The sequence below is a fragment of the Oncorhynchus masou genome, chromosome 19 (genome assembly GCF_036934945.1).
Source record: "Oncorhynchus masou masou isolate Uvic2021 chromosome 19, UVic_Omas_1.1, whole genome shotgun sequence".
NCBI classification, from domain to species: Eukaryota; Metazoa; Chordata; class Actinopteri; order Salmoniformes; family Salmonidae; genus Oncorhynchus; species Oncorhynchus masou.
In genome coordinates, this window is record NC_088230.1 from 38,097,181 (window position 1) to 38,116,034 (window position 18,854).

Below are 18,854 nucleotides of genomic sequence, written 5' to 3' on the forward strand. Positions count from 1 at the left end.
GAGAAGGGGAGGCACTAATAGAATATGAAACAACATGGTCTATGTAAAAGGAAACAACATGGTCTATGTAAAGGCCCGTGAGAAGGGGAGGCGCTAATAGAATATGAAACAACATGGTCTATGTAAAAGGCCCGTGAGAAGGGGAGAAGGGGAGGCACTAATAGAATATGAAACAACATGGTCTATGTAAAAGGCCCGTGAGAAGGGGAGGCGCTAATAGAATATGAAACAACACGGTCTATGTAAAAGGCCCGTGAGAAGGGGAGGCACTAATAGAATATGAAACAACATGGTCTATGTAAAAGGCCCGTGAGAAGGGGAGGCACTAATAGAATATGAAACAACATGGTCTATGTAAAAGGCCCGTGAGAAGGGGAGGCACTAATAGAATATGAAACAACATGGTCTATGTAAAAGGCCCGTGAGAAGGGGAGGCACTAATAGAATATGAAACATGGTCTATGTAAAAGGCCCGTGAGAAGGGGAGGCGCTAATAGAATATGAAACAACACGGTCTATGTAAAAGGCCCGTGAGAAGGGGAGGCGCTAATAGAATATGAAACAACCTGGTCTTTGTAAAAGGCCTGTGAGAAGGGGAGAAGGGGAGGCGCTAATAGAATATGAAACAACACGGTCTATGTAAAAGGCCCGTGAGAAGGGGAGGCGCTAATAGAATATGAAACAACCTGGTCTTTGTAAAAGGCCTGTGAGAAGGGGAGAAGGGGAGGCACTAATTTAATGTGACGTCCATCTAAACAGGAAGAGGAAACTATTGTCTTAACTTTTCAGCTGCACTGACCCAACAGGGTAAAGAGTGAATATGAGCTGTGCGCACTCACCGGGGATATGGCCGATGTTGTTCGCTCAATTTAAGTTGAACATTTTTTTTATAACTAAAAGACAGATTAGATATTAGTCTTTTCATTGTCTTCTCTTTAAGTCATGCTTTAGCAGCCTATTTTTAATGATTTTCTTTATTTATATATTTGTTATGTCTTAGAATTTTAGACACCAGGAAATTACGGAGCGATTTCTGCATATATAAATGTAGATGGTCCGCAACAGTGGCTTGTGGACAAAATGTGGAAGCCAGGAGATGCTAAATGTGTTTGTTAATTAACGGTCAATTACCGTGAGACCGGCAGTTATATTCTTGTCAATAACCAGCTGACAAAATGTCATGACCGCCACAGCCCTAGGAAGGACGCCTGTATGTTTGTAGTGAGACTGGGTGTATTGATACACCATCCAAAGTGTAATTAATAACTTCACCGTGATCAAAGGGATATTCAATGTCTGCTTTAAAAACAACAACATTTTATCCATCTACCAATAGGTGCCCTTCTTTGCGATGGTAACGTCCCTTGTCTTTGTGGTTGAATCTGTTTTTTTTTTAAATTCACTGCTCGACTGAGGGATCTTACAATTATCTGTATGTGTGGGGGTACAGAGATGAGGTAGTCATTCATACATCATATTTAACATTATTATTTTGTACAGAGTGAGTCCAACCTTTTTTGCATAGTCCTGAACTTGTTTTAAGTTCAGGTAACAAAAGGGGTAAATACTTATTGACTCAAGACATTACATTTAAAAAAAATAATCTGTACAATTTTCTAAAAACATAATTCCATTTTGACATTATGGGGGTAATGTGTGAGGCCAGTGACACACACAAATCTCAATTGAATCCATTTTTAAATTCAGGCTGTAACACAACAAAATGTGGGTTAAAGTTTAGGGGTGTGGAGACTTTCTGAAGGCACTGCACAACCTGCATTTATATATATATATTAGCTTTCAGATTTCTATCTGTTTATTACATGTTCATAGCACTGACCAGTGTGTGCAACGTGATGGTTTAGTGTGTCACTTTAGCTGATGAGGAAGTAATGTTTAGCCTGTGAGTGATTTCTGTTTAGTCTGTGAGTGATTTCTGTTTAGTCTGTGAGTGATTTCTGTTTAGCCTGTGAGTGATTTTCTGTTCTGTTTAGCTTGAAGTGAATTTTGGGTTATTCAATTATATTATTAAATGTTTGCATGTTAGTCTCTGGATGAATGGGTCTTCTAAATGACAGTTAAAAATTATTCAGGCTTTCCTTTTTCTTGCTCATACATCCCCTTCTGAAGCATCTGGCCTGTATGTCAGGTATGTAAAGTGTGTGTGTTGGCGCATAGGTACGCCTGTCCACTTGGGATGTAATTTAGGACACTCAGGCTTTTACCAGGAACATACGAAACATTGACAAAGAGAGAATTAGTAGACTTGACTTCATAGTTCCAGAACTTTCCCTCCAGAGGAGATTGTAGAATGTTTGTCATTGTGAGAACATGCTGAAAAGAGGTACTTGTTTAGGTACTTTGTTTTGTATCATTCTATAAACAGTAAACGCCTCAATACAGTTTTGGACAACACATCGATTTTTATTAAGTGTGCTTTCTGACTTTGAAAAGTTAGAGGAGCACTCTGAGTGGGGCGGCAGGGTAGCCTAGTGGTTAGAGCGTTGGTTGCAAGTTCAAACCCCGAGCTGACAAGGTACAAATCTGTCATTCTGCCCCTGAACAGGCAGTTAACCCACTGTTCCTAGGCAAGTTAACCCACTCTTCCTAGGCCGTCATAGTTAAGAACACATTCTTATTTACAGACTTGCCCGGTTAAATAAAGGTAAAAAATAAGTGGGAGAAGGGAAGTGACCTGTTCCTACAGACAGGAAATGTGTCAGCACAAAGACCTCTGTCTCTCCACTCTCATCTGTCTCTATTTGTGTCTCCCCCGCTCTCTGTTTATCCCATACACTGTTTAATTTCTCATAACAGACACGCAAAGCAGATATTTTTGCCAATGGCCAAGGAGGAACAGTTTCAGCACTGAAACAGGCTGGTTTAGCTGATTTATTGCTGACACGTGTAGGAGTGGCCGTAGGGAGCCGTGTCATCAGGGTGTGACCATACAAGTCACCCGCTCAGAGGGCCCCGTCACGAGTTGCTGAGCGAAACACAACTGATGAAAACACCATTGTCTTTTTTGCTGGTGGGGAGTGGTGCTTATGCTCTAGTAGTACTGTAGTTAGGTTAACGCCATTCTCTAGTTGTACTGTAGTTAACGCCATTCTCTAGTAGTACTGTAGTTAGGTTAACACCATTATCTAGTTGTACTGTAGTGAGGTTAATGCCATTCTCTAGTAGTACTGTAGTTAGGTTAAACCTACAGGTATCTGGTTAGTGCAGCCTAATTAAGGCTCTTTTACCCTTGTGTCATTCTTGTTTTGTTCTACCTACAGATGTAGGATCTTAATTTGATCACCCTGTTGCAGGAGAACTTTCCTGCAATGCAGGAAATATACAACTTGTTGTGTTTTTGAGGTTTGGAAAGGATTCTAAAGTAGGGCTGCACGATTCAGACAAAATATCGAATTGCAATTTGTTTTGGCCAGATATTGCGATTTTCAAACACTTTTCAAACACTCAAACGTGACGGACATTTTTTTTCACGGTGCAATTGTCGGTTGACATGTAACTGAAATACAGTACCAGTCAAAAGTTAGGACACACCTACTCATTCCAGGGTTTGTCTTTAGTTTTACTATTTTTCTACGTTGTAGAATAATAGTGAAGACATCAAATCTATGAAAAAACACATGGAATCATGTACTAACCAAAAAAGTGTTAAACAAAAAAAAATATATTTTACATTTGAGATTCTTCAAAGTAGCCACCCTTTGCCTTGATGACAGCTTTGTACACTCTTGGCATTTTTCTCAACCAGCTTCATGAGTTATTCACCTGGAATGCATTTCAATTAACAGGTGTGCCTTGTTAAAAGTTAATTTGTTGAATTTCTTTCCTTCTTAATGCAATTGAGCCTATCAGTTGTGTTGTGACAAGGTAGGGGTGGTATACAGAAGACAGCCCTATTTAGTAAAAGACCATGACCATATTATGGCAAGAACAGCTCAAATGAGAAAAGAGAAACAACAGTTCATCATTACTTTAAGACATGAAGGTCAGTCAATCCGGAATATGTCAAGACCTTTGAAAGTTTCTTCAAGTGCAGTCGCAAGAACCATCAAGCGCTATGATGAAACTGGCTCTCATGAGGACCGCCACAGGACAGGAAGACCCAGAGTTACCTCTGCTGCAGAGGCTTAGTTAGAGTTACCTGTCTCTCATGAGAACCGCCACAGGAAAGGAAGACCCAGAGTTACCTCTGCTGCAGAGGAGAAGCTCATTAGAGTTACCTGGCTGTCATGAGGACCGCCACAGGAAAGACCCAGAGTTACCTCTGCTGCAGAGGATAAGTTCATTAGAAATTGCAGCCCAAATAAATGCTTCACAGAGTTCAAGTAACAGACATGTCTCAACATCAACTGTTCAGAGGAGACTGCATGAATCAGGCCTTCATGGTTGAATTGAGGGACATCAATAAGAAGAGACTTGCTTGGGACAAGAAACACAAGCAATGGACATTAGACCGGTGGAAATTTGTCCTTTTGGTCTGAGTCCAAATTTGAGATTTTGGGTTCCAACTGCCATGTCTTTGTGACGCAGAGTAGGTGAACGGATGATCTCTGCATGTGTGGTTCCCACTGTGAAGCTTGGAGGAGGGGGTGTGATGGTGCTTTGCTGGTGACACTGGGATTTATTTAGAATTCAAGGCGCACTTAACCAGCATGGCTACCACCGCATTCTGCAGCGAGACGCCATCCCATCTGGTTTGTGCTTAGTCCCGCTATCATTTGTTCTTCAACAGGACAATGATCCAAAACACACCTCCAGGCTGTTTAAGGGATATTTGACCAAGAAGGAGAGTGATGGAGTGCTGCATCAGATGACCTGGCCTCCACAATCACCCAACCTCAACCGACTTGTGTTGGTTTGGGATGAGTTGGAACGCAGAATGAATGAAAAGCAGCCAACAAGTCCTCAGCATATGTGGGAACTCCTTCAAGACTGTTGGAAAAGCATTCCAGGTGAAGCTGGTTGAGAGAATGCCAAGAGTGTGCAAAGCTGTCAAAGCAAAGGGTTGCTACTTTGAAGAATCTGAATTATGGCTAGGGTCTTGGCTCTGAGTGTACTGTTGCTGAGGGTGCCATTTCAGTGAGCACATTGTAGTTGACAGTACTTAGCAAAGAGTGCAATCCTGCTTGTCAAGACACCCCAGGGAATATTGTAGTTTAGAGATAATAACAGAATTCTGCACACAAAGACATCTGCTCTCTCAGGAGAATGGCAGCTGGAAGCTCTTGGCTGAGAACCTGCTCTCTCAGGAGAATGGCAGCTGGAAGCTCTTGGCTGAGAACCTGCTCTCTCAGGAGAATGGCAGCTACTGGCTGAGAACCTGCTCTCGCAGGAGAATGGCAGCTGGAAGCTCTTGGCTGAGAACCTGCTCTCTCAGGAGAATGGCAGCTGGAAGCCCCTGGCTGGGAACCTGCTCTCTCAGGAGAATGGCAGCTGGAAGCCCCTGGCTGAGGACCTGCTCTCTCAGGAGAATGGCAGCTGGAAGCCCCTGGCTGAGAACCTGCTCTCTCAGGAGAATGGCAGCTACTGGCTGAGAACCTGCTCTCGCAGGAGAATGGCAGCTGGAAGCTCTTGGCTGAGAACCTGCTCTCTCAGGAGAATGGCAGCTGGAAGCTCTTGGCTGAGAACCTGCTCTCTCAGGAGAATGGCAGCTACTGGCTGAGAACCTGCTCTCGCAGGAGAATGGCAGCTGGAAGCTCTTGGCTGAGAACCTGCTCTCTCAGGAGAATGGCAGCCCCTGGCTGAGGACCTGCTCTCTCAGGAGAATGGCAGCTGGAAGCCCCTGGCTGGGAACCTGCTCTCTCAGGAGAATGGCAGCTGGAAGCCCCTGGCTGAGGACCTGCTCTCTCAGGAGAATGGCAGCTGGAAGCCCCTGGCTGGGAACCTGCTCTCTCAGGAGAATGGCAGCTGGAAGCAGGTCATAGATCAAGCAAGTACAGCTCACCACTCCTGTCCACAGGCTTTTAGGCTTTCAGCTAGATGACAAAAAACACGCTTTCAATGATTAAAAGACAGTCTGAGGAACAAACATTTCTCAAACCCAAAGGAATGTCACCTGTTGAATTCTGATGGATGCATATCCTGTTTTGAGTTGAGAGATCCCCCAATTACAAGACTTGAGGCGTAGCCTGTTAAAATACCTTCCACTATTTGCATGTTCATACAACAGTCTCTAGGCCTATATTCTCTCTATACATGGATGAAGGGCAGTTCTTAGGTTTGTTTTATCTGTGTGTGTGTGTGTTTATCTGGAGGAGTACAGTAATTAATTTAGAAATGAGATGGGACAATGCCCTGCCACAGTGAATTACCAAGGACACCAGGACACACTGAGATGAAATAATAATCTGTTTATTCTTTAAGGCCTACACTACCGTTCAAACGTTTGGGTTCACTTAGAAATGTCCTTGTTTTTAAAAGAAAAGAAAAAGAAAAATTTCACATTTTAAAATGACATCAATTTGATCAGAAATTCAGTGTATTTCCTCTGTCCAGTGTCTGTGTTCTTTTGCCCATCTTAATCTTTTATTTTTATTGGCCAGTCTGAGATATGTCTTTTTCTTTGCAACTCTGCCAAGAAGGCCAGCATCCTGAGGTCGCCTCTTCACTGTTGACGTTGAGACTGGTGTTTTGCGGGTACTATTTCATGAAGCTGCCAGTTGAGGACATGTGAGGCGTCTGTTTCTCAAACTAGACACTAATGTACTTGTCCTCTTGCTCAGTTGTGCACCGGGGCCTCCCACTCATTCTTTTCTGGTTAGAGCCAGTTTGTGCTGTTCTGTGAAAGGAGTAGTACACAGCGTTGTACGAGATCTTCAGTTTCTTGGCAATTTCTCGGATGGAATAGCCTTAATTTCTCAGAACAAGAATAGACTGACGAGTTTCAGAAGAAAGTGATTTGTTTCTGACCATTTTGAGCCTGTAATCGAACCCACAAATGCTGATGCTCCAGATACTCAACTAGTCTAAAGATCAATTAGCCTTTAATAATGATAAACTTGGATTAGCTAACACAACGTGGCATTGGAACACAGGAGTGATGGTTGCTGATAATGGGCCTCTGTACGCCCATGTAGATATTCCATTAAAAATCTGCTGTTTCCAGCTGCAATGGTCATTTACAACATTAACAATGTCTACACTGTGTTTCTGATTAATTTGATGTTATTTTAATGAACAAAAAATTGTGCTTTTCTTTCAAAAACAAGGACATTTCTGAGTGACCCCAAACTTTTGAACGGTAGTGTCTATGAAACTGAGATTAGGGAATAATCTCTGCATAACCCACTCTGAATCATTCTTAAATGTCGCGCTACACTCTTGATGGTATGTTACTGAGATCTCTCTCCATCCCTCCCTCCCTCCCTCCCTCCCTCCCTCCCTCCCTCCCTCCCTCCCTCCCTCCCTCCCTCCCTCCCTCCCTCCCTCCCTCCCTCCCTCCCTCCCTCCCTCTCCCTCCCTCCCTCCCTCCCTCCCTCCCTCCCTCCCTCCCTCATCCATCCATCCATCTCTCTCCCTCCCTCCCTCCCTCCCTCCCTCACTCCCTCCATCCATCCATCCATCCATCCATCCATCTCTCTCCCTCCCTCCCTCCATCCATCTCTCTCCCTCCCTCCATCCATCTCTCTCCCTCCCTCCATCCATCTCTCCATCCTCCCCCTCTTCTCTCCATCCTCCCCCTCTTCTCTCCATCTCTCCACCCCCCCCTCTCTCCACCCCCCTTCTCTCCACCCCCCCCCTTCTCTCCTCCCCCCTTCTCTCCATCCCCCCCCCTTCTCTCCACCCCCTCCCTCTCTCCATCTCTTCATCCTCCCCCCTTCTCTCCACCCCCCCCCTTCTCTCCACCCCCCTCCCTCTCTCTTCAGTGTTCCAGGAGCGTCCGGAGCTCCCTCCCACCCAGGCTCAGGCGACAGCTCGCTGCATCCCTCCTGAACAGTACTCCTACACCGCCTCCGTCCTCAGGCTGCTCCGAAACAAACCCTTCCTCCTCCTCATCCTCACATATGGTCAGTACTTAACCCCTTGTATCACTATTGTAACTATTCTACCACACGACTGACCCCGAGCCAAGACAAACCATTCCAAACTGAGCTGAGCCAAGCCGTACTGGGCTGAACCAGGTATTTTTTTTGGGGGGGGTGTCGTCAATACCTGGTGACCTGCCATTCTATTACAAGGGAAGGAGGTTATTCTTGAGTCAGGAAGAAGCGTGATTAAGGTGTCCGGTTATAAAAGTCTGATAATGATCATCAATGACGGTCTGATCGAAGTTGTCAGGAGGTTGTTGGTGCGTTCGGATGGTACTCAGGAACTCCTACCTTCCACTTGAGTGTATGGGTTAACCTAGCTACATGTTTGTTACTCTCTTTATGTCCGAAAGGTGAAAGGTCACACTAGACAACCAGATGAGTCTAAAAGAAGGTGAAAGGTCAGTGATGAAACGTCACCATCTGGTGTACCATCATTCTGGCCCGGGTTTTCTCCCGCTAGGAAGGCCGTTCGTTCTAGTGGTTAACTTGCCTCTCCAAGTTTCCGATTTTAGTATCCGACACACCATATTTCACCCCCTGCATCACAGGTACACCGTTAATGTATTATCCTATGGGAAAGGACTCTGCGCTGGCTTGGACGCTATTGGCTGTCCCCAAACGGACGCCATTGGCTGTCCCCAAACGGACGCCATTGGCTGTCCCCAAACGGACGCCATTGGCTGTCCCCAAACGGACGCCATTGGCTGTCCCCAAACGGAGGAAGTGTTATGCTCTCATGTTCCTTTCATTATTTTAGATCTAATCAGTCTCATGAATTCATCTCTCTCTCCGATGTTACAGGTTTTTGACCCGAAAGGTTAAACATTTATTGATAATTCAGTTATTAACATAGGCTAAATGTATTTTGGTCTGTAGTAGTGCACTATGTAGGGAATAGTATCAGCTTGGTTCTGTCTCCTAACCTATCTGACATGGGATAGGGTCGTTATCTGGGCCAGGTGGATAATGGTGTACTTGTTGTGTACTAGGACATTTAACTAAACTGCTAAGGCCATGGTGTGTGTGAGGCTCTCTCTCTCTACACTGTGTGTGTGAGGCTGTCTCGCTCTCTACACTGTGTGTGTGTGTGTGAGGCTGTCTCTCTCTACGCTGTGTGTGTGTGAGGCTGTCTCTCTCTCTACGCTGTGTGTGTGAGGCTGTCTCTCTCTCTACACTGTGTGTGTGAGGCTGTCTCTCTCTCTACACTGTGTGTATGAGGCTGTCTCTCTCTCTACACTGTGTGTGAGGCTGTCTCTCTCTCTACGCTGTGTGTGAGGCTGTCTCTCTCTCTACGCTGTGTGTGTGAGGCTGTCTCTCTCTACACTGTGTGTGAGGCTGTCTCTCTCTCTACACTGTGTGTGAGGCTGTCTCTCTCTCTACACTGTGTGTGAGGCTGTCTCTCTCTCTACGCTGTGTGTGTGAGGCTGTCTCTCTCTCTACGCTGTGTGTTTGAGGCTGTCTCTCTCTCTACACTGTGTGTGTGTGTGTGAGGCCGTCTCTCTCTACGCTGTGTGTGTGAGGCTGTCTCTCTCTCTACACTGTGTGTGTGTGTGTGAGGCTGTCTCCTCATGGTAATTTACAGCGTGTGAGTTTCAAGATTGTGGAAGACAATTTTCACCATTTTAAAATGCACCTTTATTATAATAAAAGCTTAACACGCATAATCTCATTTGTGGCCACTTTAGATAATGGTGTTTTCCTGCTGAAGGAACATTTGTAGTTATAGCCTGCTGTCATGTGAGCATTGCTGCGCTTGTAAATGTGAAGAAAATAGCCTAATAGTTTATAAAAAAAAAATGTTGGTAAACGTTCTGATCTCAATAAATTAATAAAATTGTATTTATAAAGCCCTTCTTACATCAGCTGATGTCACAAAGTTCTGTATAGAAAACCCAGCCTGAAACCCCAAACAGCAATGCAGGTGTAGAAGCATCTGTTGCGTTAGCCTCGTTGCGTAAAAAAAATGATTTTGGGATGTTAGTGGTTGTATTAATGTGAGATCAAATCCCACAACTGTTCCAGACTATGCATGGAATATTTATTTCTCGCACAGAATAGGTCAACTTTTGTATTATGGGGGGATAGTAGATTGACAGAGGCTAGTGCTTTTGCTGTTCGTTAGGCCTACTCATCTTAGTTGGCTGATGAAAAGTTAATGTGGACAGTTCTTCCAATATCTTCAATATGCGCCTCGGAATTGGATAAGGATGCGTCCCCGATGTGTCGGTCTTCACTTGTAGCCTGTGAGAAAGACCCGATCACATGATGCAGAGCCGTGTGAGTGGGAGGTGCTTCGGAGCAGGCAGTACTCTGGGAGAAAGACCCGATCACATGATGCAGAGCCGTGTGAGTGGGAGGTGCTTCGGAGCAGGAAGTACTCTGGGAGAAAGACCCGATCACATGATGCAGAGCCGTGTGAGTGGGAGGTGCTTCGGAGCAGGAAGTACTCTGGGAGAAAGACCCGATCACATGATGCAGAGCCGTGTGAGTGGGAGGTGCTTCGGAGCAGGAAGTACTCTGGGAGAAAGACCCGATCACATGATGCAGAGCCGTGTGAGTGGGAGGTGCTTCAGAGCAGGCAGTACTCTGGGAGAAGGCCTGCAAAAGGCAGTATGGGGATGTGAGGTAGTATCAAGAAGCTTCTCAGATGATAGGAGGACCTGTTTAATTAACGTCCAACCCATTTTAGCATCTCCTGGCTTCCACACAAAGCCTACAAGCCACTGATGCAGACCTTTGGAACAACTACATTTAAAAAAAAAGAAAAGTCTAATAAAAACATGTTTAATAAAACACCTTCACAATAAATCCATTAAGGTCTAAAGAGACATGATATGAAGAAAATGTAATCCATTTCAGTTGTCCTGATCTGGCTAGGCCGTATGGCTGAAGGGCTACGCTAGTTCATTTAACAGACTAGATTAGCTTAGAATTCAGCGGCGTTCTTTAATATTACCTCATAGTGTGAAGAATACAATCGAACAAAGCTGAATAAAATAGGATATTTTCTCCAAACGATTTGAGGGAGTACAGCTATTCTGTGTTGAGAGGTTAACAAAGACATAGGTCGAGCTCGGCTCGACACCCCTTTATAAAGCCGATTAACGCGCTTCATTTTAAGAAGTTATTTGGCCACTTTAGTTGTGATACAAACCTTATCAAAACATGGAGGCCGACGAGCTAGACTACATGAGGTGTGTGTGTGTGTGACTATGATTATTAAAAAATCACCAAAACAAAGGCATTGTTTCTTGACTTGTGCTGGGCGTCATTCACAAGTGATTAGGCTAATATTGTCACCCATCAGACTATTCTTGGTTTAATCTTGTCTTTTTCCATTAATACTAAATAATGTGTGACATTAGTTTTGGATTTAGAATGGACCATAGATTAGCTTAGAATTCAGCGGCGTTCTTTTATATTACCTCATTGTGTGAAGAATACAATCGAACAAAGCTGAATAAAATAGGATATTTTCTCCAAACGATTTGAGGGAGTGCAGCTATTCTGTGTTGAGAGGTTAACAAAGACATGTATGTATTTCAGACACCTGTCTGAAACGAGGACAAGGGGGAAAAATAAGTTTCATCTCTGCACTTAAATAGCGAACGGAGGACACTTTTCCCCTGGTTCATTTGCATGCCAGCAAGGTAGACTATACTCCTGTTGTAAAGAGAAGCAATGTGCTTACTACTAGGAAAGTTGAGAAATAAATATAGTAGGCCTAGCCTATTGAAAGCTGATGGGATCCTCCTCTTTTTAATAGAGGCCATCACTCTGTTTTCTCACGCAATTGCATAGCCTATAGAAATGTTGTGAGCTCATGGGCTCTCATGAAGTGTTTGATTTAGATTTTCCATTACATTTACATTGATGTCAGAGTGATTAGAGGGACAATAGAGTGATGAGTACCAGGCATTTAGCAAGTTTAGTAGAATACTAATGACCATCAGAGCTTGGAGAAGCCTAGTTACCGTGAATAAACGGTCAGGTGGAATTTGACTGCTTGTCATGACTCGTGACCGCCGGCTTGGTGGTAATACGATCACCGTACCAACCCTAACCACTACCTCTCTCTCCTGACTCACTGACCCCCTTTGCCTCTGTTAATACTGTATCAACCACGGACGGGCGACCTACCTCTAACATCAACCCCTATTGGCTGCTCTCCGAGTGTGCCGAGTCCCTATTGGCTGTATCTCACTGTGTCTCTCACCCACAGGACTGAACGTGGGCTGTTTCTATGCTGTTGGCACACTACTGAACCGCATGATCATCGAGCATTACCCTGTAAGTCCTACACTACCCTGTAAGTCCTACACTACCCTGTAAGTCCTACACTACCCTGTACATTACCCTGTAAGTCCTACACTACCCTGTAAGTCCTACACTACCCTGTACATTACCCTGTAAGTCCTACATTACCCTGTAAGTCCTACACTACCCTGTACACTACCCTGTAAGTCCTACACTACCCTGTACATTACCCTGTAAGTCCTACACTACCCTGTACATTACCCTGTAAGTCCTACACTACCCTGTACATTACCCTGTAAGTCCTACACTACCCTGTAAGTCCTACACTACCCTGTACATTACCCTGTAAGTCCTACATTACCCTGTAAGTCCTACACTACCCTGTACATTACCCTGTAAGTCCTACACTACCCTGTACATTACCCTGTAAGTCCTACACTACCCAGTACATTACCCTGTAAGTCCTACACTACCCAGTACACTATCCTGTAAGTCCTACACTACCCTGTACATTACCCTGTAAGTCCTACACTACCCTGTAAGTCCTACACTACCCTGTACATTACCCTGTAAGTCCTACACTACCCTGTAAGTCCTATACTACCCTGTACACTACCCTGTAAGTCCTACACTACCCTGTAAGTCCTACACTACCCTGTACACTACCCTGTACACTACCCTGTAAGTCCTACACTACCCTGTACACTACCCTGTACACTACCCTGTAAGTCCTACACTACCCTGTAAGTCCTACACTACCCTGTACACTACCCTGTAAGTCCTACAATACCCTGTACACTACCCTGTAAGTCCTACACTACCCTGTACATTACCCTGTAAGTTCTACACTACCCTGTAAGTCCTACACTACCCTGTACACTACCCTGTAAGTTCTACATTACCCTGTAAGTTCTACACTACCCTGTACATTACCCTGTAAGTCCTACACTACCCTGTAAGTCCTACACTACCCTGTACACTACCCTGTACACTACCCTGTAAGTCCTACACTACCCTGTACACTACCCTGTACATTACCCTGTAAGTCCTACACTACCCTGTACACTACCCTGTACACTACCCTGTAAGTCCTACACTACCCTGTACACTACCCTGTAAGTCCTACACTACCCTGTACACTACCCTGTAAGTCCTACATTACCCTGTAAGTTCTACACTACCCTGTAAGTTCTACACTACCCTGTCCTACACTACCCTGTAAGTCCTACACTACCTGTGTCCCTACACTACCCTGTAAGTCCTACACTACCCTGTACATTACCCTGTAAGTCCTACACTACCCTGTACATTACCCTGTAAGTCCTACACTACCCTGTAAGTTCTACATTACCCTGTAAGTCCTACACTACCCTGTAAGTCCTACACCCTGTAAGTCCTACACTACCCTGTACATTACCCTGTAACACTACCCTGTAAGTCCTACACTACCCTGTAAGTCCTACACTACTACCCTGTAAGTCCTACATTACCCTGTAAGTCCTACACTACCCTGTACACTACCCTGTAAGTCCTACACTACCCTGTACAAGTCCTACACTACCCTGTACATTACCCTGTAAGTCCTACACTACCCTGTAAGTCCTACACTACCCTGTACATTACCCTGTAAGTCCTACATTACCCTGTAAGTCCTACACTACCCTGTACATTACCCTGTAAGTCCTACACTACCCTGTACATTACCCTGTAAGTCCTACACTACCCTGTACATTACCCTGTAAGTCCTACACTACCCTGTACAGTCTACACTACCCTGTAAGTCCTACACTACCCTGTACATTACCCTGTAAGTCCTACACTACCCTGTAAGTCCTACACTACCCTGTACATTACCCTGTAAGTCCTACACTACCCTGTAAGTCCTACACTACCCTGTACATTACCCTGTAAGTCCTACACTACCCTGTAAGTCCTACACTACCCTGTACATTACCCTGTAAGTCCTACACTACCCTGTAAGTCCTACCACTACCCTAAGTCCTACACTACACACTACCCTGTAAGTCCTACACTACCCTGTACACTACCCTGTAAGTCCTACACTACATTACCCTGTAAGTCCTGTAAGTCCTACACTACCCTGTACACTACCCTGTAAGTCCTACAATACCCTGTACACTACCCTGTAAGTCCTACACTACCCTGTACATTACCCTGTAAGTTCTACACTACCCTGTAAGTCCTACACTACCCTGTACACTACCCTGTAAGTTCTACATTACCCTGTAAGTTCTACACTACCCTGTACGTCCTACACTACCCTGTACCATACGCTGTAAGTCCTACACTACCCTGTACATTACCCTGTAAGTCCTACACTACCCTGTAAGTCCTACACTACCCTGTACACTACCCTGTACACTACCCTGTAAGTCCTACACTACCCTGTACACTACCCTGTACACTACCCTGTAAGTCCTACACTACCCTGTAAGTCCTACACTACCCTGTACACTACCCTGTAAGTCCTACACTACCCTGTACACTACCCTGTAAGTCCTACACTACCCTGTACACTACCCTGTAAGTCCTACACTACCCTGTACATTACCCTGTAAGTTCTACACTACCCTGTAAGTCGTACACTACCCTGTACATTACCCTGTAAGTTCTACATTACCCTGTAAGTCCCTACACTACCCTGTAAGTCCTACACTACCCTGTACATTACCCTGTAAGTCCTACACTACCCTGTACATTACCCTGTAAGTCCTACATTACCCTGTAAGTTCTACATTACCCTGTAAGTCCCTACACTACCCTGTAAGTCCTACACTACCCTGTAAGTCCTACACTACCCTGTACATTACCCTGTAAGTTCTACATTACCCTGTAAGTTCTACATTACCCTGTAAGTCCCTACACTACCCTGTAAGTCCTACACTACCCTGTACACTACCCTGTACGCCCTACACTACCCTGTAAGTCCTACACTACCCTGTACATTACCCTGTAAGTCCTACACTACCCTGTAAGTCCTACACTACCCTGTAAGTCCTACACTACCCTGTAAGTCCTACATTACCCTGTAAGTCCTACACTACCCTGTACATTACCCTGTAAGTCCTACACTACCCTGTACATTACCCTGTAAGTCCTACACTACCCTGTAAGTCCTACACTACCCTGTAAGTCCTACACTACCCTGTACATTACCATGTAAGTCCTACACTACCCAGTACATTACCCTGTAAGTCCTACACTACCCTGTAAGTCCTACACTACCCAGTACATTACCCTGTAAGTCCTACACTACCCTGTACATTACCCTTTAAGTCCTACACTACCCTGTACATTACCCTGTAAGTCCCTACACTACCCTGTAAGTCCTACACTACCCAGTACATTACCCTGTAAGTCCTACACTACCCAGTACATTACCCTGTAAGTCCTACACTACCCAGTACATTACCCTGTAAGTCCTACACTACCCAGTACATTACCCTGTACGCCCTACACTACCCTGTAAGTCCTACACTACCCAGTACATTACCCTGTACGCCCTACACTACCCTGTAAGTCCTACACTACCCTGTACATTACCCTGTAAGTCCTACACTACCCTGTAAGTCCTACACTACCCTGTAAGTCCTACACTACCCTGTAAGTCCTACATTACCCTGTAAGTCCTACACTACCCTGTACATTACCCTGTAAGTCCTACACTACCCTGTACATTACCCTGTAAGTCCTACACTACCCTGTAAGTCCTACACTACCCTGTAAGTCCTACACTACCCTGTACATTACCATGTAAGTCCTACACTACCCAGTACATTACCCTGTAAGTCCTACACTACCCTGTAAGTCCTACACTACCCAGTACATTACCCTGTAAGTCCTACACTACCCTGTACATTACCCTGTAAGTCCCTACACTACCCTGTAAGTTCTACATTACCCTGTAAGTCCTACACTACCCTGTAAGTCCTACACTACCCAGTACATTACCCTGTAAGTCCTACACTACCCAGTACATTACCCTGTAAGTCCTACACTACCCAGTACATTACCCTGTAAGTCCTACACTACCCAGTACATTACCCTGTAAGTCCTACACTACCCTGTACATTACCCTGTACACCCTGTACACCCTACACTACCCTGTAAGTCCTACACTACCCTGTACACTACCCTGTACGCCCTACACTACCCTGTACGCCCTACACTACCCTGTAAGTCCTACACTACCCTGTAAGTCCTACACTACCCTGTAAGTCCTACACTACCCTGTACACTACCCTGTAAGTCCTACACTACCCTGTACATTACCCTGTAAGTCCTACACTACCCTGTACATTACCCTGTAAGTCCTACACTACCCTGTACCTTAACCTGTAAGTCCTACACTGCCCTGTACCTTACCCTGTAAGTCCTACACTACCCAGTACATTACCCTGTAAGTCCTACACTACCCTGTAAGTCCTACACTACCCTGTACATTACCCTGTACACCCTGTACACCCTACACTACCCTGTAAGTCCTACACTACCCTGTACACTACCCTGTACGCCCTACACTACCCTGTACGCCCTACACTACCCTGTAAGTCCTACACTACCCTGTAAGTCCTACACTACCCTGTAAGTCCTACACTACCCTGTACACTACCCTGTAAGTCCTACACTACCCTGTACATTACCCTGTAAGTCCTACACTACCCTGTACATTACCCTGTAAGTTCTACATTACCCTGTAAGTCCCTACACTACCCTGTAAGTCCTACACTACCCTGTACATTACCCTGTAAGTCCTACACTACCCTGTACATTACCCTGTAAGTCCTACATTACCCTGTAAGTTCTACATTACCCTGTAAGTCCCTACACTACCCTGTAAGTCCTACACTACCCTGTACACTACCCTGTACGCCCTACACTACCCTGTACGCCCTACACTACCCTGTAAGTCCTACACTACCCTGTACATTACCCTGTACGCCCTACACTACCCTGTACGCCCTACACTACCCTGTAAGTCCTACACTACCCTGTACATTACCCTGTACGCCCTACACTACCCTGTAAGTCCTACACTACCCTGTACATTACCCTGTAAGTCCTACACTACCCTGTAAGTCCTACACTACCCTGTACACTACCCTGTAAGTCCTACACTACCCTGTACATTACCATGTAAGTCCTACACTACCCTGTAAGTCCTACACTACCCTGTAAGTCCTACACTACCCTGTAAGTCCTACACTACCCTGTACATTACCCTGTAAGTCCTACACTACCCTGTAAGTCCTACACTACCCTGTACATTACCCTGTAAGTCCTACACTACCCTGTAAGTCCTACACTACCCTGTACATTACCCTGTAAGTCCTACACTACCCTGTAAGTCCTACACTACCCTGTAAGTCCTACACTACCCTGTACACTACCCTGTACGCCCTACACTACCCTGTAAGTCCTACACTACCCTGTAAGTCCTACACTACCCTGTACATTACCATGTAAGTCCTACACTACCCTGTACACTACCCTGTAAGTCCTACACTACCCTGTGCATTACCCTGTAAGTCCTACACTACCCTGTAAGTCCTACACTACCCTGTAAGTCCTACACTACCCTGTAAGTCCTACACTACCCTGTAAGTCCTACACTACCCTGTAAGTCCTACACTACCCTGTATGTCCTACACTACCCTGTGCATTACCCTGTAAGTCCTACACTACCCTGTAAGTCCTACACTACCCTGTAAGTCCTACACTACCCTGTAAGTCCTACACTACCCTGTAAGTCCTACACTACCCTGTACATTACCCTGTAAGTCCTACACTGCCCTGTACATTACCCTGTAAGTCCTACACTACCCAGTACATTACCCTGTAAGTCCTACACTACCCTGTAAGTCCTACACTACCAAGTACATTACCCTGTAAGTCCTACACTACCCTGTACATTACCCCGTAAGTCCTACAGTACCCTGTACATTACCCTGTAAGTCCTACACTACCCTGTACATTACCCTGTAAGTCCCTACACTACCCTGTAAGTCCTACATTACCCTGTACGTCCTACACTACCCTGTAAGTCCTACACTACCCAGTACATTACCCTGTTAGTCCTACACTACCTAGTACATTACCCTGTAAGTCCTACACTACCCAGTACATTACCCTGTAAGTCCTACACTACCCTGTAAGTCCTACACTACCCAGTACATTACCCTGTAAGTCCTACACTACCCAGTACATTACCCTGTACACCCTACACTACCCTGTAAGTCCCTACACTACCCTGTAAGTTCTACATTACCCTGTAAGTCCTACACTACCCTGTAAGTCCTACACTACCCAGTACATTACCCTGTAAGTCCTACACTACCCAGTACATTACCCTGTAAGTCCTACACTACCCAGTACATTACCCTGTAAGTCCTACACTACCCTGTAAGTCCTACACTACCCTGTACATTACCCTGTACACCCTGTACACCCTACACTACCCTGTAAGTCCTACACTACCCTGTACACTACCCTGTACGCCCTACACTACCCTGTACGCCCTACACTACC

The 18,854-nt window shown here is 45.2% G+C and overlaps 1 protein-coding gene across 3 annotated transcripts in view; it reads left to right on the plus strand.

Moving 5' to 3' along the window:
* Positions 1 to 18,854, plus strand: part of LOC135506251 (heme transporter FLVCR2-like) — a 67,159-nt gene that overhangs the window by 16,027 nt on the left and 32,278 nt on the right. For all 3 annotated transcript variants that reach the window (XR_010450359.1, XM_064925773.1, XM_064925774.1), the window contains exons 3-4: positions 7,884 to 8,024; positions 12,271 to 12,338. Coding sequence is in view for 2 of the 3 variants with exons in the window: in XM_064925773.1 (XP_064781845.1) it covers positions 7,884 to 8,024; positions 12,271 to 12,338 (209 nt within the window). In the remaining variant the exon portion in view is untranslated. The remainder of the gene's footprint in view (positions 1 to 7,883; positions 8,025 to 12,270; positions 12,339 to 18,854) is intronic.